This window comes from Oncorhynchus mykiss, chromosome 8 (assembly GCF_057628025.1).
Source record: "Oncorhynchus mykiss isolate SJ-2025 chromosome 8, ASM5762802v1, whole genome shotgun sequence".
NCBI lineage: Eukaryota > Metazoa > Chordata > Actinopteri > Salmoniformes > Salmonidae > Oncorhynchus > Oncorhynchus mykiss.
The window spans coordinates 55,299,047-55,325,021 of record NC_143029.1 but is presented as its reverse complement, the minus strand read 5'-3'; the positions used below and the strand labels follow the sequence as shown (position 1 = coordinate 55,325,021).

The window sequence follows — 25,975 nt, the reverse complement described above, 5'->3', positions numbered from 1 at the left end:
CTAACCACCAGTCATTACACGCACCTGGCATTCACCGTTAGGCACACCTGGACTCCATCACTTCACTGATTACCTCCACTATATGTCACTACCTTACTTCCATTCCCCAGGCAGTCTTGAATGTCATGTCTGTACACTACTCGTGTTTCTTGTTTTGTTGTTTATTATTAAATTCACCACCTGCACTTGCTTCTCGACTCCCAGCGTCTACGTAACAGTGACTACCTCATGAAGCTAGTTGAGAGAATGCCAAGAGTGTGCAAAGCTGTCATCAAGGCAAAGGGTGGCTACTGTAGAATAGTAAAAATAAAAACCCTTGAATGAGAAGATGTGTCCAAACCTTTGACTTGTACTGTATGTTAATGCATTTATTTATTACCATATATTAAAATATTTTCCATAGCCTATGACAGATTCTAAGATTATTTTATTAGGGCTACTATTAGCCTCATCGAGCACTTAGGGTACATGAAAACAACGAGTATGGCTACGCCAGACTAATGTAGCCTATTACACATGTGTGAGCCTAGTTTATGCTAATTTAAATAAAATGTTATGCCTGGTCTTTGAGTCATGTCTCAGAATAATTTAGGTCTGAAACGTCAGGGCGTTTCATGGCCTCCAGTAACAGTTTGACAGGCAGATGCTTTTCTAATGACTCTGAATTCTTTTGTAACATTAGAACAGACTAAGAATAATGCAATTTCATACTTTAAATCCTGCATTTCTAGTATTGTAGCCTACTTGTCAGTTGAATTGTATGTGCACAGTGGATTTTTCTCATATTAAACCACTAGGGTAAACTATTTGAATTCAATCACTTTTTGACCGCACCCCTTTTGATTTGAACAAAACCTTCCATATTTGCCCATTGTTAGAAGCATTCCGAAAATTACTTTTTGGATCTGAATGCCAAAACATTTACGAGATTAAGGTGTTCAAAGCTTCCTTGGTCTCCCCTGCTACAAGGCTACTTCGAAGGAGTGCATGTTTCCACCAGTGGTCAGCACATCACCATAGGCTGCTGCAGTGGGGCCTATACCAGAAGCATTCCATCCTGAGGGGCCACAGAGCTTACGAGCAGCTCTCTAGGGGAGATGGAGGGAACCCCAGATGTTTTGGTGTCGATGCTGCTTATGCAAGTGATTCTTCCGCTAAGTGACAGGGAGCTGTCATAGGTAGCGTAGGCATACTCATCACCCTTAGGGAGGTCCACTTGTCAAGGTCATCTCGGTTGAAGGTTAAAGAAAACTCTCCACCCCCTAAGTCTGGACTGAAAGAAACACCATGGCAACACATAAACAAAAAACTGAAAGAAACACCATGGCAACACATAAACAAAAAACTGATTTTGGCGTTACAAACCAAGAATATTATTATCCATTATTTTTTTCTTTCAGATATCATCAATAAAAAGTATTGATGCATATAAGGCTACATTCAAAGTTTTGCATTTGTATTATAGCCTATTTGGTACAGTACAATTGCTTGGTAACACACACACGGTATGGGAATCTGTTGTTACCTTACCCACTCGGGTTTAGCAACTGGAATACAATACATCCTATTGGCTTTCGTAGGACTAAGGTTTGTAGCCTATTCGCTATCTTTCTTGTCATTCAAATGCAGAAGGAAGTTGACAGGAAAATTCCGAAGAGGCTGAGTACAACCAGAATACAACAAGACCAAAAGGGTTGGTAGAATCTCGCCCGTGTGCGCAACGCCGAACGATGCTGTTCAAAAGAGCATTAATCTATCATCAGCATGGGCATTTTCAAATTTAAATGGGCACACCTACCTAGTGTGCATTAATTAGATTTAAAGCCTTATTATATTTGTTGATTAGTAAAATGTAAACCATATGCAGATGCCCAATTATCATATTGCAGATTGCGTTTGAATTATACCAATGCAACAGATTTTCAACTGCAGTTAATTATTATCAAGCTATTGACTAGCGTATTATGGGAGAGGAGCATCCTATTTCTCATCCTTAATCATCAGTAAGGTAAGGATTTGGTTCGAAAATAGACATATGCATCAGCAAACGTTGTATGGCAATTACCGGGGAGGGGGTTTTATGTTGATACCATACCTAGAACAGAATATTTGAGATTTCATAATGGGAATTCAGATAAATAGACGTCAATCATAATGCGTTGGCATTGTGACATACATTGCGCAACACACCCACTCAATATTGATTTATGTTGTTGGGGAAAAAAAAAAAAAAAATATATATATATATATATATATATATATATATATATATATATATATATATATATATATATATATATATATATATATATATATATATATCACGTCCCATAGGCAACAGTAGTGTCCAGTCCAGCTTGCAAATGGTTAAATATTTCATAACAGTTGTGAAAAAATAATGTATGCATGCTCATTTGGCTAAGACTTAATTTGTCTGCTCTGAATGGTACATTATGTAATTTCTGATGTCTACAGGTAGTGTTATGCCCTAGTACCAACATAATTCAACTAGTTATGAATTACACATTTGTATTTTGAATACTGTAGATATATGTATCAGAATGTATTGATGTACTGTGTGGGTGGAAAAGTAGAGCACATAGTGTACCAAATGTGTGTTAAACATGACGCTTGGATAATCAACCTAATTCTGCATTGCAGATCAAATAGTAAAATGGCTGAATAACATGGTTGAGAGCATTTAGGGCAGTCCACTGGAAAACTCAATCATATTCAATTCTCACTTTCATATTCAACCTTAATGTGACAGTGGGATTTATATGGCAAGGAACGTTGAGTCGGATGGCCTTTTGCATTTTAATCTCTGGTTGTGGAGTAATGTAGTGATCTTGGAGGGTAGTGCAAGTCTCCTCGCAGGCCGTCATTGAAAATAAGAATTTGTTCTTAACTGACTTGCCTAGAGGTAAAATAAATAAAAATCCCCTGGAGGGAAGTCCACCTCCAACATACTTTCTGTTCAGGCTTATATCAAACCTGATATGATTGGATGATGATAACCTCAATATGATATTGGTAGACACAGTATCTGTGTATAGACATATATGCCTGTCTGGGCTTTCATAGTGCTTACACACTATGATTTAAATCATAGTGTGTAAGCACTATGAAAGCCCAGACAGGCATATATGTCTATACACAGATACTGTGTACAATATCATATTGAGGTTATCATCATCCAATCATATCAGGTTTGATATAAGCCTGAACAGAAAGTATGTTGGAGGTGGACTTCCCTGTGTCTAATGAATATTGTGATGGTAGCATTTGATCGTATGATTAATGACGTCCTCAGTATCCTTACCCCTAAACGTATTGCAATGATTTAGAGGCCAGCTGTGTCTAATGAATATTGTGATGGTAGCATTTGATCGTATGATTAATGACGTCCTCACTGCTCGTAGAGCACTGCTCCTTGTTCTACCCCATTTTGATCCACCAAGGAAGGGACATCTCAAAATTCACTTGGCTCATGAAACAGGATAGTACAGGATGCACCAACCTTCACAACATTCTCAATAAATTCTCTCTCTCTCTCTCCCCTCTCTCCCTCCCTTTTTCCTTCTCTCCTTGTTCTACCCCTCTCAGCCAGACATTGATCCCTGTGTGCCATTTCAATACGTTAATGAGCTCCCCTGTGTGTGTGGATGCATAGAAACAGTGAGCAGTAAACTGCACCTCATGCAGAGGCATCATTTACCAGGATCAATGCCCCCTCCTCTCTCCCCATGACCTGCTTTCCGATTTCCCATATGTGTGTTAAAATGAACTTCATTAACTTTCCTTTGCTCACTTGCCTGTGCACCTAATTTTCATAGTTTTTCTCGATTGTGTACAAGCATTTTCTGAAACAATGTTGTCGATTTTCTAAACAAAGTGCACAAGACACAGGGCTCTGTGGCCTTTTGCCAAATAGCAAATGCACTATTTATTTATTTATTTTATTTATTTTACCTTTATTTAACCAGGTAGGCAAGTTGAGAACAAGTTCTCATTTACAATTGCGACCTGGCCAAGATAAAGCAAAGAAGTTCGACAGATACAACGACACAGAGTTACACATGGAGTAAAACAAACATACAGTCAATAATACAGTATAAACAAGTCTATATACAATGTGAGCAAATGAGGTGAGAAGGGAGGTAAAGGCAAAAAAGGCCATGGTGGCAAGGTAAATACAATATAGCAAGTAAAACACTGGAATGGTAGTTTTGCAATGGAAGAATGTGCAAAGTAGAAATAAAAATAATGGGGTGCAAAGGAGCAAAATAAATAAATAAATTAAATACAGTTGGGAAAGAGGTAGTTGTTTGGGCTAAATTATAGGTGGGCTATGTACAGGTGCAGTAATCTGTGAGCTGCTCTGACAGTTGGTGCTTAAAGCTAGTGAGGGAGATAAGTGTTTCCAGTTTCAGAGATTTTTGTAGTTCGTTCCAGTCATTGGCAGCAGAGAACTGGAAAGAGAGGCGGCCAAAGAAAGAATTGGTTTTGGGGGTGACTAGAGAGATATACCTGCTGGAGCGTGTGCTACAGGTGGGAGATGCTATGGTGACCAGCGAGCTGAGATAAGGGGGGACTTTACCTAGCAGGGTCTTGTAGATGACATGGAGCCAGTGGGTTTGGCGACGAGTATGCAGCGAGGGCCAGCCAACGAGAGCGTACAGGTCGCAATGGTGGGTAGTATATGGGGCTTTGGTGACAAAATGGATTGCACTGTGATAGACTGCATCCAATTTGTTGAGTAGGGTATTGGAGGCTATTTTGTAAATGACATCGCCAAAGTCGAGGATTGGTAGGATGGTCAGTTTTACAAGGGTGAGCATGAGTGAAGGATGCTTTGTTGCGAAATAGGAAGCCAATACTAGATTTAACTTTGGATTGGAGATGTTTGATATGGGTCTGGAAGGAGAGTTTACAGTCTAACCAGACACCTAAGTATTTGTAGTTGTCCACGTATTCTAAGTCAGAGCCGTCCAGAGTAGTGATGTTGGACAGGCGGGTAGATGCAGGTAGCGATCGGTTGAAGAGCATGCATTTAGTTTTACTTGTATTTAAGAGCAATTGGAGGCCACGGAAGGAGAGTTGTATGGCATTGAAGCTTGCCTGGAGGGTTGTTAACACAGTGTCCAAAGAAGGGCCGGAAGTATACAGAATGGTGTCGTCTGCGTAGAGGTGGATCAGAGACTCACCAGCAGCAAGAGCGACCTCATTGATGTATACAGAGAAGAGAGTCGGTCCAAGAATTGAACCCTGTGGCACCCCCATAGAGACTGCCAGAGGTCCGGACAACAGACCCTCCGATTTGACACACTGAACTCTATCAGAGAAGTAGTTGGTGAACCAGGCGAGGCAATCATTTGAGAAACCAAGGCTGTTCAGTCTGCCGATGAGGATGTGGTGATTGACAGAGTCGAAAGCCTTGGCCAGATCAATGAATACGGCTGCACAGTAATGTTTCTTATCGATGGCGGTTAAGATATCGTTTAGGACCTTGAGCGTGGCTGAGGTGCACCCATGACCAGCTCTGAAACCAGATTGCATAGCAGAGAAGGTATGGTGAGATTCGAAATGGTCGGTAATCTGTTTGTTGACTTGGCTTTCGAAGACCTTAGAAAGGCATGGTAGGATAGATATAGGTCTGTAGCAGTTTGGGTCAAGAGTGTCCCCCCCTTTGAAGAGGGGGATGACCGCAGCTGCTTTCCAATCTTTGGGAATCTCAGACGACACGAAAGAGAGGTTGAACAGGCTAGTAATAGGGGTGGCAACAATTTCGGCAGATAATTTTAGAAAGAAAGGGTCCAGATTGTCTAGCCCGGCTGATTTGTAGGGGTCCAGATTTTGCAGCTCTTTCAGAACATCAGCTGAATGGATTTGGGAGAAGGAGAAATGGGGAAGGCTTGGGCGAGTTGCTGTTGGGGGTGTAGTGCTGTTGACAGGGGTAGGAGTAGCCAGGTGGAAAGCATGGCCAGCAGTAGAAAAATGCTTATTGAAATGTTCAATTATGGTGGATTTATCAGTGGTGACAGTGTTTCCTATCTTCAGTGCAGTGGGCAGCTGGGAGGAGGTGTTCTTATTCTCCATGGACTTTACAGTGTCCCAGAACTTTTTTGAGTTAGTGTTGCAAGAAGCACATTTCTGCTTGAAAAAGCTAGCCTTGGCTTTTCTAACTGCCTGTGTATAATGGTTTCTAGCTTCCCTGAACAGCTGCATATCACGGGGGCTGTTCGATGCTAATGCAGAACGCCATAGGATGTTTTTGTGTTGGTTAAGGGCAGTCAGGTCTGGGGAGAACCAAGGGCTATATCTGTTCCTGGTTCTAAATTTCTTGAATGGGGCATGTTTATTTAAGATGGTTAGGAAGGCATTTTTTAAAAATATCCAGGCATCCTCTACTGACGGGATGAGGTCAATATCCTTCCAGGATACCCCGGCCAGGTCGATTAGAAAGGCCTGCTCGCTGAAGTGTTTCAGGGAGCGTTTACAGTGATGAGAGGAGGTCGTTTGACCGCTGACCCATTACGGATGCAGGCAATGAGGCAGTGATCGCTGAGATCTTGGTTGAAGACAGCAGAGGTGTATTTAGAGGGGAAGTTGGTTAGGATGATATCTATGAGGGTGCCCGTGTTTAAGGCTTTGGGGAGGTACCTGGTAGGTTCATTGATAATTTGTGTGAGATTGAGGGCATCAAGTTTAGATTGTAGGATGGCTGGGGTGTTAAGCATGTTCCAGTTTAGGTCGCCTAGCAGCACGAGCTCTGAAGATAGATAGAAGATAGATAGAAGGGGGGCAATCAGTTCACATATGGTGTCCAGAGCACAGCTGGGGGCAGAGGGTGGTCTATAGCAGGCGGCAACGGTGAGAGACTTGTTTTTAGAGAGGTGGATTTTTAAAAGTAGAAGTTCAAATTGTTTGGGTACAGACCTGGATAGTAGGACAGAACTCTGCAGGCTATATTTGCTTCTAATGTTAACATGCATGAAACCAAGGCTATTACGGTTACAGAAGTCGTCAAAAGAGAGCGCCTGGGGAATAGGAGTGGAGCTAGGCACTGCAGGGCCTGGATTCACCTCTACATCGCCAGAGGAACATAGGAGGAGTAGAATAAGGGTGCGGCTAAAAGCAATAAGAATTGGTCGTCTAGAACGTCTGGAACAGAGAGTAAAAGGAGGTTTCTGGGGGCGATAAAATAGCATCAAGGTATAATGTACAGACAAAGGTAAGGTAGGATGTGAATACAGTGGAGGTAAACCTAGGTATTGAGTGATGAAGAGAGAGATATTGTCTCTAGAAACATCATTGAAACCAGGAGATGTCATTGCATGTGTGGGTGGTGGAACTAATAGGTTGGATAAGGTATAGTGAGCAGGACTAGAGGCTCTACAGTGAAATAAGCCAATAAACACTAACCAGAACAGCAATGGACAAGACATATTGACATTAAGGAGAGGCATGCTTAGTTGAGTGATCAAAAGGGTCCAGTGAGTGGAGAGGTTGGTTGAGGGTCACGGCGATTTAGACAGCTAGCCAGGCCATCGGTAGCAAGCTAGCATAGGATGGAGGTCTGTTGTTAGCCACCTCTTGCGTTCGGTCAGTAGATTAGTGGGGTTCCGTGTGGTAGAGGGGATTAATCCAAATCACACAACAACAACAAAAATAAGAACAATAGATATAGTTATAGAGTCCCGAGAAGAAAACATAATAATAATAAAAATAAATAAATTGTCCGATTGTCTATTCGGATAGCAGCCGGTAAGACAGCTAACGGTTAGCGGGCCGCAGATGGGCGTTCAGGTAACGTCGCGACGGAGGAGCCAGCCGGATCTCCTTCAGGTAGATAACGTCGGCAGTCCAGTTGTGAAGGCCCGGTGGGGCTCCGCGTAGGCAGTAAAACGGGTCCGGATAGGTGACTGCAGCCCAGGAGTGAATGATGGAACTCAGGAGTGATTGACGGAGCTGGCTAGCACCGGAACAATCGATGTTTGCTCCGGAATCGACGAAAGCCGACTGTCACACGGATAGCAGCTAGCTAGCTGTGAGATCCGGGTATGAATGTCCAGAGAGCAGTTGAAATCCAGGGACATGGAGAGAAAAATTGGTCCGGTATGTTCCGAGCCGCGCTGCGCCGTACAAAACTGGCGATAGATTTTTGATAGATTTTCGAGCTAAAGGATAGCTGATGACCACAAACCGTAGTTAGCTGAATACTAACAATTTGCCAGTAAAGAAGCTAACTAGCTTCTGATTAGCTTCTGGATTAGCTTCTGGGCTATCTCCTGGCTAGCTTCTGGCTAGTTTCTGGCTAGCTTCTTGGAGTTTCTGGCTAGCTTCTTGGAGGATTACAGATCTGAGGTAAATAATACTTTTTTATGAATATAAATTGGTGAGGCTGGTTGCAGGAAAGTGTTTAGAAGATGAGTTGATGGAAAATAAAAATAAAATGTATGTGAAAAAAGTTGTAAATATATATATATACAGGACACGACAAGACGAGGACAAAAGACGTCTGAACTGCTATGCGATCTTGGAGAGCGATCTAATCTAATGTAATATGATGAATATATAATATGACTATGATGAAACTGTTTCTCATGAGGATCGCCACAGGAAAGGAAGACCCAGAGTTACCTCTGCTGCAGAGGATAAGTTCATAAGAGTTACCAGCCATGTACCCTACTTACCAGAAATCGCAGCCCAAATAAATGCTTCACAGAGTTCAAGTAACAGACGCATCTCAACATCAACTGTTCAGAGGAGACTGCGTGAATCAGGCCTTCATGGCCGAATTGCAGCAAAGAAACTACTACACCAATAATAAGAAGAGGCTTGATTGAGCCAAGAAACACGAGCAGTGGACATTAGACCAGTGCAAATATGTCCTTTGGTCTGATGAGTCAAAATTTGAGATTTCTGGTTTCAACCTACCGTGTCTTTGTGAGACGCAGAGTAGGTGAACGGATTATCTCCGCATGTGTGCTTCCCACCTTGAAGCATGAAGGAGGTGGTGTGATGGTGTGGGGTGCTTTGCTGGTGACCCTGTCTGTGATTTATTTATACTTCAAGGCACACTAATTCAGAATGGCTACCACAGCATTCTGCAGCAACACGCCATCCCATCTGGTTTGCGTTTAGTGGGACTATCATTTGTTTTTCAACAGGACAATGACCCAACACACCTCCAGGTTGTGTAAGGGCTATTTGACCAAGAAGGAGAGTAATGGGGTGCTGCATCAGATGACCTGCCCTCCACAATCACCTGACCTCAACCCAATTGAGATGGTTTGGGATGAGTTGGACCGCAGAGTGAAGGAAAAGCAGCCAACAAGTGCTCAGCATATGTGGGAACTCCTTCAAGACGGTTGGAAAAGCATTCCAGGTGAAGCTGGTTGAGAGAATGCCAAGAGTGTGCAAAGCTGTCATCAAGGCTAAGGGTTGCTACTTTGAAGAATATAAAATATGAAATATATTTTGATTTGTTTAATGCTTTTTTAGTAACTACATGATTCCATATGTGTTATTTCATAGTTTTGATGTCTTCACTATTTTTCTACAATGTAGAAAATATAAAAATTTACAATTTTCTTGTAATGAGTACCCAGTGACTGGTACTGTAGATGTGTAGAGATCAATGAGACTTAAAGGCTCTGCATGGCCAATCCGATGTCTGCAGTAGCCGTACTGCATTTACTCCGATGCAGAAGTCAGAGCAAACATACTTTTTGCTCTTCACGTAGCAGAGTTGTTGTGAAATAAGTATTCAAGGATGTGAATTTATGTTTATACAGGACCTCTCTCCCCCACCTACCGTCAAACAGTCATGTCAATGTGGAGTTATACGGAGCCCTCCGCATTATTAATACATTTGGGATGCACACGGCAATGCGGTACGGAGCTCAATTATGCCTCCGCAAGCCTCCAGAGGCTCCACAATTGCGTCACACCATTCGTGAATAGGCTCCGGATCACATTCTCAGAGCAAGCATACAATTAAAGTCGGAAGTGTACCTTACTCAAATACATTTAAACTAAGTTTTTCACAATTCCTGACATTTAATCCTAGTAAAAATTCCCTGTCTTAGGTCAGTTAGGATCACCACTTTATTTTAAGAATGTGAAATGTCAGAATAATAGTAGAGAGAATGATTTATTTCCTCTTTTATTTATTTCATCACATTCCCAGTTGGTCAGAAGTTTACATACACTCAATTAGTATTCGGTAGCATTGCTTATACATTTTTTAACTTGGGTCAAACATTTCGGGTAGCCTTCCACAATCTTCCCACAATAATTTGGGCTGGTGTAACTGACAGAGAGATCTACATACATGGCATTTACAGAGAGATTGAGCTCTAGAGCAAACAACAGATGGGGTTTTTAAACCAAGGGAAAGGAACTGTGATAGGGTAGGAAACAGGAGGAGGTGTGTCTTCTGATTGATGATTGATTGTTGACTGATTGGGGAGTGATGATTTTCACCTGTGAAGGAGAGAAAAGAAACACACAGGATACACACACAGACACAGGATACCTGTATCCGTAACAGCTTGATTACCAACAACGACGAAACAGCCTACAGGGAGGAGGTGAGGGCCCTCAGAGGGTGATGTCAGGAAAACACCCTCTCACTCAATGTCAGCAAAACAAAAGATATGATCTTTGACTTCAGGAAACAGCAGATGAGCACCCCCCATCCACATCGATGGGACAGCAGTGGAGAAGGTGGCAAGTTAAGTTCCAGGGTGTACATATCACCGATAAACTGAAATGGTACACCCACACAGACAGTGTGGTGAAGAAGGCGCAACAGCGCCTCTTCAACCTCAGGAGGCTGAATAAATTTGACTTGTCACCAAAAACCCTCACAAGCTTTTACAGATGCACAATTGAGAGCATTCTGTCGGGCTGTATCACCGCCTGGTACGACAACTGCACCGCCCACAACCGCAGGGCTCTCCAGAAGGTGGTGCGGTCTGCACAACGCATCACCGGTGGCAAACTACCTGCCCTCCAGGACACCTACAACACACAATGTCACAGGAAGGCATATAAGATAATCATGGACAATAACCACCCAAGCCACTACCTGTTCACCCCACTTCCATCCAGAAGGCAAGGTCAGTACAAGTGCATCAAAGCTGTGACAGAAGCTGGTTTTCAATCTCTCTATCTCAAGGCCATCATATTGTTAAACAGCCACCACTAGCACAGAGAGGCAGCTGCCTACCTACAGACTTGATATCATTGGCCACTTTAATAAATGGAACACTAGTCACTTTAATAATGCCACTTTAAGAATGTTTACATATATTGCATTACTCATCTCATGTGTACAGTGCCTTGCGAAAGTATTCGGCCCCTTTGAACTTTGCGACCTTTTGCCACATTTCAGGCTTCAAACATAAAGATATAAAACTGTATTTTTTTGTGAAGAATCAACAACAAGTGGCACACAATCATGAAGTGGAACGACATTTATTGGATATTTCAAACTTTTTTAACAAATCAAAAACTGAAAAATTGGGCGTGCAAAATTATTCAGCCCCCTTAAGTTAATATTTTGTAGCGCCACCTTTTGCTGCGATTACAGCTGTAAGTCACTTGGGGTATGTCTCTATCAGTTTTGCACATCGAGAGACTGAAAATTTTTCCCATTCCTCCTTGCAAAACAGCTCGAGCTCAGTGAGGTTGGATGGAGAGCATTTGTGAACAGCAGTTTTCAGTTTTTTCCACAGATTCTCGATTGGATTCAGGTCTGGACTTTGACTTGGCCATTCTAACACCTGGATATGTTTATTTTTGAACCATTCCATTGTAGATTTTGCTTTATGTTTTGGATCATTGTCTTGTTGGAAGACAAATCTCCATCCCAGTCTCAGGTCTTTTGCAGACTCCATCAGGTTTTCTTCCAGAATGGTCCTGTATTTGGCTCCATCCATCTTCCCATCAATTTTAACCATCTTCCCTGTCCCTGCTGAAGAAAAGCAGGCCCAAACCATGATGCTGCCACCACCATGTTTGACAGTGGGGATGGTGTGTTGCTTTTACGCCAAACATAACGTTTTGCATTGTTGCCAAACAGTTCAATTTTGGTTTCATCTGACCAGAGCACCTTCTTCCACATGTTTGGTGTGACTCCCAGGTGGCTTGTGGCAAACTTTAAACAACACTTTTTATGGATATATTAAGAAATGGCTTTCTTCTTGCCACTCTTCCATAAAGGCCAGATTTGTGCAATATACGACTGATTGTTGTCCTATGGACAGAGTCTCCCACCTCAGCTGTAGATCTCTGCAGTTCATCCAGAGTGATCATGGGCCTCTTGGGTTTTGTTGTGGAATTGTTAGATATTACCTGTTTAGATACTGCTGCACTGTTGGATCTAGAAGCATAAGCATTTCACTGCACTCGCAATAACATCTGCTAACCATGCGTATGTGGTATAAAATAAAATGGTATTTGATTGAATTTAGACATCTCCCCTCACTGTGAATAAATAATGTATGAATCTAGAATATGAATCCGGGGTTGAAGGTGATTGGAGGTGGGTGAGTGAGAGAGGAATGGACATTAATCAGAGCTCTGCCATTATTAGTGTGTTTGTGTGTGTGGCTTGACATGTATATAAGTCAATGGTGTTTCTTGGAGTGAATACCAGGAGAGAAATATGTGTTGATTAAAGCCAGTGTGTCAGGTCAGCTTTTATATGAAGGGTTTCCACAAACTCATCATTAGAAAAGCCTCCCTTCTCTGTAGCCAACACTTTTCTGAGGTTTGAAAATGGCTGCCGCACTTTTCCCCAGGCCTCACCGACTGTAGCGATGAGCATGATCTAATAATATCGGTGAACCTTGTTGACTAGAAATGCAATTCAATCAGATGTCTAGCATTGTAGGGATCATAATCTGAGCATAGATAGATCATATACTCCAACTTTACATAAGATTGAATAATAATAATAATTGAATAATAGAACACAAGCAGCAGTTTATATTCTGTTTAGTTAGTGGAGACACAGTAACATAGGAAACCATAAAGCCTTTATCTAAGTTCCAAAACATGCTGTAGATATGACACTTCTGCTCTGCTTCCCCTTGATAATCTGTGTGCCTATATTTAAACCGTGTGACATGAAATTCTCAATTTACCAGACTGCCAAAAACCTCTTGAGCCATGACAGGACATAACCATCCTGGAAAACACCATCGTGTGCTGGTGTACTAATAACCAAACTCCATTGGCACATGTAATACATAGAGTGAGCAGTTGTCATGAACCCCGCTGTGCCATTTCTGACATTCTATTTATACTCTAGGGACCAGGGGCCATTTTGGAAGAGCCGTGACCATTCTTCGATTTTTGACTAGGTCAGTATGTCAATTGTTTCTGCTTCTTCACACTGAAACTAATTTCAACGCAGGTATTGTGTTACTGTTGTCCATGGACTGACTTTGAACCCAATGTTAAACTGGTCATTTATGCTGGTGAGTATTTTAATTGAAAGCTTAATTATTGAGAAACCCTAGCGTGTTTATCATGGAGCATATATCAGGTTCAAACAACTGTTTTGTTGTTTTTTTCGTGTGGTGAATTGTTGTGGTGAGAGCCATTGGGATCTTTTAGTTCAAAGATGTCTGTTGATCTTTGTTGTCTGTTAAGCCTACCAGGTCGTTCCTATTATGTGTTGTGATGTATGGAGAGAATGTGTACGGTCAGAACAATAATGGAAACTCACAGCACCCCTTCTGGGGCACTTTTTACTGTTTTGTTCTTATACACTGCTCAAAAAATAAAGGGAACACTAAAATAACACATCCTAGATCTGAATGAATGAAATATTCTTATTAAATACTTTTTTCTTTACATATTTGAATGTGCTGACAACAAAATCACACAAATTTGATTTCCATTGATAATTTTTATCAACCCATGGAGGTCTGGATTTGGAGTGACACTCAAAATTAAAGTGGAAAACCACACTACAGGCTGATCCAACTTTGATGTAATGTCCTTAAAACAAGTCAAAATGAGGCTCAGTAGTGTGTGTGGCCTCCACGTGCCTGTATGACCTCCCTACAACACCTGGGCATGCTCCTGATGAGGTGGCGGATGGTCTCCTGAGGGATCTCCTCCCAGACCTGGACTAAAGCATCCGTCAACTCCTGGACAGTCTGTGGTGCAACGTGGCGTTGGTGGATGGAGCGAGACATGATGTCCCAGATGTGCTCAATTGGATTCAGGTCTGGGGAAAGGGCGGGCCAGTCCATAGCATGAATGCCTTCCTCTTGCAGGAACTGCTGACACACTCCAGCCACATGAGGTCTAGCATTGTCTTGCAGTAGGAGGAACCCAGGGCCAACCGCACCAGCATATGGTCTCACAAGGGGTCTGAGGATCTCATCTCGGTACCTAATGGCAGTCAGGCTACCTCTGGCGAGCACATGGAGGGCTGTGCGGCCCCCCCAAAGAAATGCCACCCCACACCATGACTGACCCACCGCCAAACCGGTCATGCTAGAGGATGTTGCAGGCAGCAGAATGTTCTCCACGGCGTCTCCAGACTCTGTCACGTGCTCAGTGTGAACCTGCTTTCATCTGTGAAGAGCACAGGGCGCCAGTGGCGAATTTGCCAATCTTGGTGTTCTCTGGCCAATGCCAAAAGTCCTGCACGGTGTTGGGCTGTAAGCACAACACCCACCTGTGGACGTCGGGCCCTCATACCACCCTCATGGAGTCTGTTTCTGACCGTTTTAGCAGACACATGCACATTTGTGGCCTGCTGGAGGTCATTTTGCAGGGCTCTGGCAGTGCTTCTCCTGCTCCTCCTTGCACAAAGACGGAGGTAGCGGTCCTGCTGCTGGGTTGTTGCCCTCCTACGGCCTCCTCCACGTCTCCTGATGTACTGGCCTGTCTCATGGTAGCGCCTCCATGCTCTGGACACTACGCTGACAGACACAGCAAACCGTCTTGCCGCAGCTCGCATTGATGTGCCATCCTGGATGAGCTGCACTACCTGAGCCACTTGTGTGGGTTGTAGACTCCGTCTCATGCTACCACTAGAGTGAAAGCACCGCCAGCATTCAAAAGTGACAAAAACATCAGCCAGGAAGCATAGGAACTGAGAAGTGGTCTGTGGTTGCCACCTGCAGAACCACTCCTTTATTGGGAGTGTCTTGCTAATTGCCTATAATTTCCACCTGTTGTCTATTCCATTTGCACAACAGCATGTGAAATGTATTGTCAATCAGTGTTGCTTCCTAAGTGGACAGTTTGATTTCACAGAAGTGTGATTGACTTGGAGTTACATTTGTGTTGTTTAAGTGTTCCCTTTATTTTTTTGAGCAGTGTCTTATGTTTGTAAGTTCCAACCTAAGACTTTGTCTCAAACCAAAATGGGGACTGTGTTGTATTTTAATATGAAATAACTAATGTTATTCACAATATTATGCATACAAAACACTTACCTCATGTTCTTACCACAGTACATAGCATAACATTTTGTTCTTTTTTCAAGCATAATCAATCACGCCGTGTTGGTTTTGTTAAGATTGCTCATTGACATTCCTCATGGGTATGTGTCTCTGCAGGCAGGCACTATGCTGACCAGCATTACAGACGGGATCCTGTGCTGTCTGACTGGGAAGGCTGCCAGCCTGGTGATGCCCGTCGAGTCAGCTGGCTCAGAGGACACCTTTGAGTTTGTGGAGGTGAAGCCCGGGAGAGTCCTAAGGGTTCGCCACATCATCCCTGAGCGGCAGTCATCGGTGGTAACGGAGGAGGACCAGGTAAAGGAGCCAGAGCAGGAGAAGGGCAGTGGAAGCAACAGCAGCAGCAGTGTGCACTGCAAGCGCAAGATCACTGTCTACCGCAACGGCCAGCTAGTCATTGAGAACCTGGGCGACGTGCTGCACTCGCAGATCCTCCAGTGCCAGGATGGTGACCTAGAGCCCTATAGCACCGTGGAGGTGGAACTGGCCGACTATAAGGAAGTGCCCACCTCCCCTGAACCCAAACCCACGCCTCCTCTACCCACGGTCGGGGATCAGAAACCCGCGGCGCCTCCTCGCCGGCGCCATCGCAAGCCTAAGCGCACATTGATGATTGACTCGGAGAGGGAGATCTCCAGCTGCAAGGGGACACACTCGGATGTGGCACTCTTTTTCGTACATGGGGTAGGCGGCTCGCTGGACATCTGGGGCAGCCAGCTGGACTTCTTCTCGCGGCTGGGGTATGAGGTCATCGCCCCTGACCTGGCGGGCCACGGGGTCAGCAAAGCGCCCCACATCACGGCGGCCTACACCTTCTATGCCCTGGCAGAGGACATGCGCGCCATCTTCAAGAAATACGCCCGTAAACGCAACATCCTAGTCGGGCACTCCTATGGGTCAGTATGCTTGCTTCTCTGATAAAATGAATGGTCAAGTATCATCTTATGTCTTCGGTCAATTAACAGAAGGAATATCATGATAGTAAAGGAATTACAGTATTTGTGTCACGTGGAATGACGCTGGAGAGACGAAGTAGGTACGGGGAGTAACATTTAATAAATAACAGACATATCACGAGACAAGCACAGCGTCAGCAAACAGAAACTAAGACAAAAAACAATCAATGCAGCAGCCGGGAACAGAGCAAGGGAACTGACAGATATAGGGGAGGAAATAAACAGGAGATAAGGGAGTCCAGGTGAGTCCAATAATGCTGATGCGAGTGACGAGGGAAGGCAGGTGTGGGTGATGGATGGCAGGAGTGCGTGATGCAGGGTAATCTGGCGCCCTCAAGCGCCAGGGGGAGGGAAGAGCGGGAGCAGACGTGACAATTCGAACATGCCCTGAAACACACCATAAACTGGTCCTGACTATGTCTGAAGAAGAAGAACCAATCAGAGAGCAGGGTTATGACGATGGCATGATGAAGCGACCAGTCAGAGAGCAGGGTTATGATGATGTCAGGATGAATGGACCAATCCGAGAGCAGGTTCCCAATATGTTATTTTCACTTGTTTGATTATATCCCTTTCAGGGTATCGTTCTGTACCTTCCTGGCCCATGAGTATCCAGACCAGGTTCACAAGGTGGTGATGATCAATGGAGGGGGGCCCACAGCTCTGGAGCCCAACCTCTGTTCCATCTTCCAGCTGCCTTCCTGTGTGCTGCACTGCCTCTCCCCCTGTCTGGCCTGGAGCTTTCTCAAGTAAGTAAATCATCCCATCTCTTTGTAGACAAAAAAATATTGCAGTGCAGACAAAACAACAACAACCCGTTGCTAGACAAAACAACATTTTGTAGACAAAATAACAACACATCGCTTAACAAAGAGAACACCAATCTATCGCTGTAGACAAAACAAAACCAAGAAACTCTTAATACAGAAAGTATACTGTACACTGCGGTTTCCGAATAGTCGGCTGCCCACAAGGAATTTTATTTGTCACCCCCCCCCCCCCCCCAAAATAGACTGCAAAACATTTGTGCGCCAGTTCACACAAAAGTGGACGTGAACATGTGCTCACATGGTTGATGATATTACTAGGTTAACTAGCTTGTTCTGCGTTGCATGTAATCAATACGGTGCCTGTTAATTGATCATCGAATCAGAGCCTACTTTAACTTTGCCAAACAGGTGATGATTTAACAAAAGCGCATTCGCGAAAAAAGCACAATTGTTGCACAAATGTACCTAACCATAAACATTAATGCCTTTCTTAAAATCAATACACAAGTATATATTTTTAAACCTGCATATGTAGTTGAAAGAAATTCATGTTAGCAGGCAATATTAACTAGGGAAATTGTGTCACTTCTCTTGCGTTCAGTGCAAGCAGTTTGGGCCGCCCGCCTCGCCAAGACCATTTCTTCCTAACAAAGCCGTAATTAATTAATTAATTTTAGATAATTATGACACAACATTGAAGGTTGTGCAATGTAACAGCAACATTTTGACTTAGGGTTGCCACCTATTCGATAAAATACAGAACGGGTTCCGTATTTCACTGAAAGAATAAACGTTTTGTTTTCGAAATGATTTGACCATATTAATGACCAAAGGCTCATAATTTCTGTGTGTTTATTATATTAGAATTAAGTATATGATCTGATATTTAATAGAGCAGACTGACTGAGCGGTGGTAGGCATCAGCAGGCTTGTAAGCAGTCATTCAAACAGCACTTTACTGCGTTTGCCAGCCGCTCTTAGCAATGATGGATGCACAGCGCTGTTTATGACTTCAAGCCTATCAACTCCTGAGATTAGGCTGGCAATACTAAAGTGCCTATAAGAACATCCAATAGTCAAAGGTATATGAAATACAAATGGTATATTCAAATCAAAGTTTATTTGTCACATGCGCCGAATACAACAGGTGTAAACCTTACAGTGAAATGCTTACTTACAGGCTCTAACCAATGGTGCGGGGGAAAAAGGTGTGTGTGTGTGTGCGCGCGCGCGTGTGTAGGTAAGTAAAGAAATAAAACAACAACAGTACAACAGTAAAAAGACATTTGAAAAAAAGAGTAGCACGGCTATATACAGACACCTGTTAGTCAGGCTTATTGAGGTAGTATGTACATGTAGGTATCGTTAAAGTGACTATGCATATATGATGAACAGAGAGTAGCAGAAGTGTAAAAAGAGGGGTTGGCGGGTGGTGGGACACAATGCAGATAGCCTGGTTAGCCAATGTGCGGGAGCACTGGTTGGTCGGGCCAATTTAGGTAGTATGTACATGAATGAATAGTTAAAGTGACTATGCATATAAGATAAACAGAGAGTAGCAGCGTAAAAGAGGGGTTGGGGGGGGGGGGGGTACACAATGCAAATAGACAGCAGTCTTATGGCTTTGGGGTAAAAAGTGTTGACAAGCCTTTTTGTCCTAGACTTGGCACTCCGGTACCGCTTGCCGGTACCACTTGCCATGCGGTAGTAGAGAGAACAGTCTATGACTGGGGTGGCTGGGGTCTTTGACAATTTTTAGGGCCTTCCTCTGACACCGCCTGGTGTAGAGGTCCTGGATGGCAGGCAGCTTTGCCCCAGCGATATTTGTAAATTATTTTGTACATAATGTTTCTGCAACTGTATTTTACGGAAGAAAAGAGCTTCTGGATATCAGGACAGAGATCACTCACCTCGGATTAGACAAACATTTCTTCAACAACAACAACAGCAGCAAGCAGGACTCACACAATATTCTCCAAACACCCCACAGGGCAGACTTCCCAATTATTCGCAAAAGGAAGCGACGCAGAGGACGAAGAACCGGATGCCTCGTCTGGACCCGCAGAAGACTACTAGGAAAGCTGCCGTTACCGTCAATATTACTCGCCAACGTGCAATCATTGGACAATAAACTAGACGAGGTAAGATCACGAATACCCTACCATCGGGACATCAAAAACTGTAATATCCTATGCTTCACGGAATCGTGGCTGAATGACGACATGGATATTCAGCTAGCGGGATATATGCTGCACCGGCAGGATAGAACAGCACACTGACGAGGGGGGACGGTCAGTGCATATTTGTAAAAAAAACAGCTGGTGCATGAAATCTAAGGAAGTCTCTAGATTTTGCTCGCCTGAAGTTGAGTATATTGTGATAAACTGCAGGCCACACTACTTGCCTAGAGCGTTCTCAGCTATACTTTTCGTGTCTGTTTATTTACCACCACAGACAGATGCTGGCACTAAGACCGCACTTAGTCAGCTGTATAAGGAAATAAGCAAACAGGAAAGCATTCACCCAGAGGCGGCGCTTCTAGTGGCCAGAGACTTTAATGCAGGGAAACTTAAATCAGTTCTACCAAATCTCTATCAACATGTTAAATGTGCAACCAGAGGGAAAAAAATAGTAGATCACCTGTACTCCACACACAGAGACCCAAAAGCTCTCCCTCACCCTCCATTTGGTAAATCCAACCACAACTCTATCCTCCTGATTCATGCTTACAAGCAAAAATTAAAGCAGGAAGCACCAGTGACTCGGTCTATAAAAAAATGGTCAGATGAAGCAGATGGTAAACTACAGGACTGCTTTGCTATCACAGACTGGAACATGTTCCGGGATTCTTCCGATGGCATTGAGGAGTACACCAAATCAATCACTGGCTTTATCAATAAGTGCATTGAGGACGTCGTCCCCACAGCGACTGTACGTACATACCCCAACCAGAAGCCATGGATTACAGGCAACATTCACACTGAGCTAAAGGGTAGAACTGCCACTTTCAAGTTGCGGGACTCTAACCCGGAAGCTTACAAGAAATCCAGCTATGCCCTGCGACGAACCATCAAACAGGCAAAGCGTCAATACAGGGCTAAGATTGGATCATACTACACCGGCTCTGACGCTCGTCGGATGTGGCAGGGCTTGCAAACTATTACAGACTACAAAGGGAAGCACAGCCGCGAGCTGCCCAGTGACACGAGCCAACCAGACGAGCTAAATCACTCCTATGCTCGCTTCGAGGCAAGCAACACTGAGGCATGCATGAGAGTATCAGCTGTTCCGGACGACAGTGTGATCACGCTCTCCATAGCTGACGTGAGTAAGACGTGTGCTCCGGGCATGTGCTGACCAACTGGCAGGTGTCTTCACTGACATTTTCAACATGTCCCTGATTGAGTCTGTAATACCAACATGCTTCAAGTCCCTGTGCCCAAGAACACAAAGGTAACCTGCCTAAATGACTACAGACCCGTAGCACTCACGTCCATAGCCATTAAGTGCTTTGAAAAGCTGGTAATGGCTCACATCAACACCATCCCAGAAACCCTAGACCCACTCCAATTTGCATACCGCCCAAACAGATCCACAGATGATGCAATCTCTATTGCACTCCACACTGCCCTTTCCCACCTGGACAAAAGGAACACCTATGTGAAAAAGCTGTTCGTTGACTACACCTCAGCGTTCAACACCATAGTCCCCTCAAAGCTCATCACCAAGCTAAGGATCCTGGGACTAAACACCTCCTCTGCAACTGGATCCTGGACTTACTGACCGGCCGCCCCCAGGTGGTGAGGGTAGGTAGCAACACATCTGCCACGCTGATCTTCAACACTGGAGCTCCCCAGGGGTGCGTGCTTAGTCCCCTCCTGTACTCCCTGTTCACCCACGACTGCATGGCCAGGCACGACTCCAACACCATCATTAAGTTTGCTGACGACACAACAGTGGTAGGCCTGATCAACGACGAGACAGCCTATAGGGAGGAGGTCAGAGACCTGGCCGGGTGGTGCCAGAATAACAACCTATCCCTCAACGTAACCAAGACTAAGGAGATGATTGTGGACTACAGGAAAAGGAGCACCGAGCACGTCCCCATTCTCATCGACGGGGCTGTAGTGGAGCAGGTTGAGAGCTTCAAATTCCTTGGTGTCCACATCAACAACAAACTAGATTGGTCCAAACACACCAAGACAGTCGTGAAGAGGGCACGACAAAGGCTATTCCCCTCAGGAAACTAAAAAGATTTGGCATGGGTCCTGAGATCCTCAAAAGGTTCTACAGCTGCAACATCGAGAGCATCCTGACCGGTTGCATCTCTGCCTGGTACGTCAATTGCTCGGCTTCCGACCTCAAGACACTTCAGAGAGTAGTGCGTACGGCCCAGTACATCACTGGGGCAAAGCTGCCTGCCATCCAGGACCTCTACACCAGGCTGTGTCGGAGGAAGGCCCTAAAAATTGTCAAAGACCCCAGCCACCCCAGTCATAGACTGTACTCTCTACTACCGCATGGCAAGTGGTACCGGCAAGCGGTACCGGAGTGCCAAGTCTAGGACAAAAAGGCTTGTCAACACTTTTTACCCCCAAGCCATAAGACTCCTCTTGCATTGTGTACCCCCCACATAATAGCACAATTGGTTAGGAGACCGTGAAACGGCAGCCATCTCCTCTGGCGCCACTATAATTCCTATAATTCCTATAATAACTACAACCTAAAACTTCTTACCTGGGAATATTGAAGACTGTTAAAAGGAACCACTGTGTTTTTGCATTATTTAAACCAAATTGAAAATGTTTATTTATTTGACACTAAATTGAATTGATTTGATTTATGTATTATATTAAGTTAAAATAAAAGTAGTCATTGTTCATTCAGTATTGTTGTAATTGTCATTATTACAAATATCTATCTATCTTCAAAAAAAATCATCCGATTAATCGGTATATGCTTTTTTTGGTCCTCCAATAATCAGTATCGGTATCTGCGTTGAAAAATCATAGTCGGTCGAACTCTAGTGTGCGCCAAGTTGAAAAATCTCATTATTTTTCAGAAATTACTCATGCAGATATTTACGCAAATGTTATACTTGAGGCTCCAGGAAATCAGCTCAAAGTTATTTTAATTTAGGAAATCTGTTCCCAAGTAATAGAGACGCATATGTGATCGTATCCTCATGTAATCAAGATTTGAAATTATTCTGTTTTTGTCAAATAATATATCTGTTTGGGGTTCTTGCGGTACCTTTTTTGTAGTGCACAAGTTATTTATAACTATGTTCTGGCTCCCTGACCATCCAAGGTAAAATCGTCCCACGGCTGAATGTAATTGGGGACCCCTGATGTACACCGTCAATGCTTAACTACTACTGCATACACAAAGTAAGGGGAATTTACACAGAATTTAGAATATCAGATAATACTGATGGCTTCCAATTGGCTCATTCATCCCCCCTCCTCTCCCCTGTAACTATTCCCCAGGTTGTTGCTATAAATGAGAATGTGTTCTCAGTCAACTTACCTGGAAAAATAAGGGTATACAAAAATATATATATATTTTAATTAATTACACATATATCATTGGGCTATGAGTCTGACCTCTTTTTCCAACATGTTCAGGGCTGGGTTTGCCCGTCAGGGAGCCAAAGAGAAGCAGCTGCTGAAGCAGGGCAATGCCTTCAACGTGAATCCATTTGTGCTGCGAGCCATGATGAGTGGGCAGTATTGGCCCGAGGGGGATGAGGTGTACCATGCTGAGCTTACTGTGCCCATCCTGTTGGTGCACGGCATGTACGACAAGTTTGTGCCTATGGATGAGGACCAACGCATGGCAGAGGTAAGGAGACATCAATGAATGAATACCAATCCATGTGAATTTAGTTCAGAAGCTCTACTACTCATGAACGAAAGATAAATTGATATAATTTATGTTTTATGATATGAATTATGAACAGTTCCTATCATATCACAAGCCTCTCATCTAATCTAATATTAGATTGAATATGGTCAACGTAATCTGTACCACTGTTTTCTATCTTGATTGTAACTATTATCCTTTTCATTTCAGATCCTTCTGTTTGCGTTCCTGAAAGTCATTGAGGAGGGCAGTCACATGGTGATGATGGAGTGCCCTGACACAGTCAACACCCTCCTGCACGAGTTTTTCCTATGGGAGCCCGACATGTCCAAAAAGGACACAGCTAAGACTGATCCTGACAAGACTGTTACGGTCAATGGCGATGTCATCCAGACACCAAAACCAAACAAGCCCATGGACAAATAACCAGTAAGGAGTTTCATTTTACATGAGCAAACCCAATCTGAGGGCCTGTCTTTGGCAGGTGGCACGTGGTCTTAGGGCTGCTCGCAGGCTGAGAGCTGTTATTAACCGGGCCAGAGTTGGTTGTTGAAGTGGAGGGGAGGCAACTCGTGCGCCAAGCTTAGAGTGGCATTTGAAATGGGATTTGGGACTGTCGAAAGAAGACAGGAAATTATGGAAAGAAGAGAGGCGGAATCGAATACAATGACAGAGATAGGTGTTTCTGTTTCCCCTTTGACAGCTGTCTGTGCTGTTTGTAATGTGGTGTTTGTAATCAGATAGACCTTGGGTCCAGAGGACGTTTTTAAAACACAATATCCATTCGTAATGCTCGGAAGTACCAAACTTGGGTTGGTGAGTGGGCCATTGTCAACCAAAGTGAGGAGGGCATGACTATTAAATGGTCTGTGGATTGCCTTACTATCTATTGTCCATTATCTTGTGAATAATATATCACTGCTGATTGGTGTCCTTCTGTCATCAGTTTAAAGTTAAAGATCTTACAAGACTGGGTCCATATTATGAGTTCTCTTCAAGTGAACCATAAACTAAATAGGATAACTGATAAACTATCCAGAAAATGCTAGCCAATGGGTGACTGTGGTGTGTTATGGGAATAAGATCGCCCAGTTTGCATGAGGTCATCCTCAGTAATCATCCCCTATTTTTTTATTTTACCTTTATTTAACTAGGCAAGTCAGTTAAGAAAAAAAAATATTTTCAATGACGGCCTGGGAACAGTGGGTTAACTGCCTGTTCATGGGGCAGAATGACATATTTGTACCTTGTCAGCTCGGGGGTTTGAACTTCCGGTTACTAGTCCAACGCTCTAACCACTAGGCTACCCTGCCGCCCCGCAGGTTAAGCAGGTTATAGACTCAAGTGTTGACTGGATGGAAGCAGTGGTGATTGGAAATTGTTATGGCAAATAAACATGCAATAAGTAATTACATAAAGTATGTTGCAGGCATAATAAAGACATGCACCACACCACACACCTGAACAAATTCACCATAAAATTTCAACAGCCTCATCAAATATCATCAGGCCAAAGGAAAGCTGTTAAAACATATCCTTGAGCAAACTACGTATCTGTCAGTTACAGTCAGCATCGGTCAACTTTGCTGTACACTGTGCATTAACTCACGCTTGAAGTTTAGGGTATCGGTTTGCTTTTGAAACCTAACGATTCATCTATGCACAACATGGAGTGGAGTATTTTGCCTTTAAGAACATTTTGCGGTGTTGTCCAATGTTATGTATTTAGAAGCCTATGCTTACTGTATGTGTCTACACTTGCGTATGCATTATCTAACCTTCCTAGACCATTTGAAGTTGTTTCATGAATGGGCTTTTTAAAGATATTTCAAGGGTTTTCTTGACAACATACTTTGACAGTCAAAAAAATCCAAAAACCTCCCGTGTCCTCTGAGTGTATAATCTAAGGGGCATTATGGACAGAGAAGAAGTTGGACAAAAGCTTTAGTGATAAAGTAGTCATCGAAATGATGTAAGAGTATTCCAGAACTATTATTTAATAATAGTGATGCCAGTTATTAAACGTCCAATCTTGCAAGTTCAACTCGTTTGACCTCAGAATTTGATGTAACACCATTTAGAATGATGTTGTTCTCCAGTCTACAAGCTAGTGTAGCAAAGCATTTTCCTTCACTGCCCTCCAGTCAATCTGTATGTGCTTACTGCTTGCAATGTCAAAGGTCAACCATGATAATAAGCTAAAGGACATAACATTATCAGGTGCTCATTTGTGAATGTTTTCGTGTCTCATAATGAGAATGTGTGATTAATCTGCGATTTAAGAAGTATGAAGTACAGTAAGGAATTTTTCCGGTTCGGTCTTTTCGACTGCTGCACACTGTTTATTGCATATGCATTATTCTGAGAAAAGATGCACGATGATAATGCAATTTCAACAGAGAAAAGAGGAGTTATGAACTGTAGACTAAGATAATGTACTAATAAGTAATGGAAACAAATAGGTTCAGGAACAAACTAGTTTGACCCAGCTGTTGAAAAGAAAATGAATTAATGTGGACTGTCCACCACCATGAAGTGCTTCTGATGCAATGTCTGTTTTTGCACTGTATAGATTGAGCCAACAGCAATATGGACTGCAGGGCGCTCACATTTGCTTCCTCCGCTAAATGTATACAAATCGGTCAGTGTTCCTATCCAGTGTGCTATCATTTGTGGTTCAAAATGTTTAAATGTAATTGATACATTTATTGATGGACATCAGAACTCATGCACTGCCTGAATGTATATGCATATAAAATTCTGATATATCGAACTGTTCAATTGAGTGTATGAATGTGCCTTTCCTGGCATGAATTAAAACAAATGTTTGCATTATATGGTTGTTTTTGTTCTTCTGTGAATGACTGTATGAACGAATGAATGA

General features: G+C 43.3%; 1 protein-coding gene across 1 annotated transcript; it reads left to right on the top strand.

The window, feature by feature from the left end:
* Window positions 1–1,631: 1,631 nt before the first annotated feature.
* LOC110530114 (protein ABHD8) lies at window positions 1,632–25,926 on the top strand. Its single transcript, XM_021612942.3, has 6 exons — window positions 1,632–2,008; window positions 13,328–13,379; window positions 15,600–16,396; window positions 17,035–17,205; window positions 22,854–23,070; window positions 23,302–25,926. The coding sequence occupies exons 3-6, from the start codon at window positions 15,609–15,611 to the stop codon at window positions 23,515–23,517; spliced, it is 1,392 nt and encodes a 463-aa protein (XP_021468617.3). The 5' UTR covers window positions 1,632–2,008; window positions 13,328–13,379; window positions 15,600–15,608; the 3' UTR covers window positions 23,518–25,926.
* Window positions 25,927–25,975: the final 49 nt, after the last annotated feature.

Bases quoted from the DNA above. Each gene is read 5' to 3' on its own strand.
- LOC110530114 (XM_021612942.3), top strand. From the start codon at position 15,609: ATGCTGACCAGCATTACAGACGGGATCCTGTGCTGTCTGACTGGGAAG. The intron at 16,397-17,034 runs GTCAGTATGCTT...TATCCCTTTCAG, and splicing joins CTAGTCGGGCACTCCTATGG to GGTATCGTTCTGTACCTTCC. The intron at 17,206-22,853 runs GTAAGTAAATCA...CAACATGTTCAG, and splicing joins CTGGCCTGGAGCTTTCTCAA to GGCTGGGTTTGCCCGTCAGG.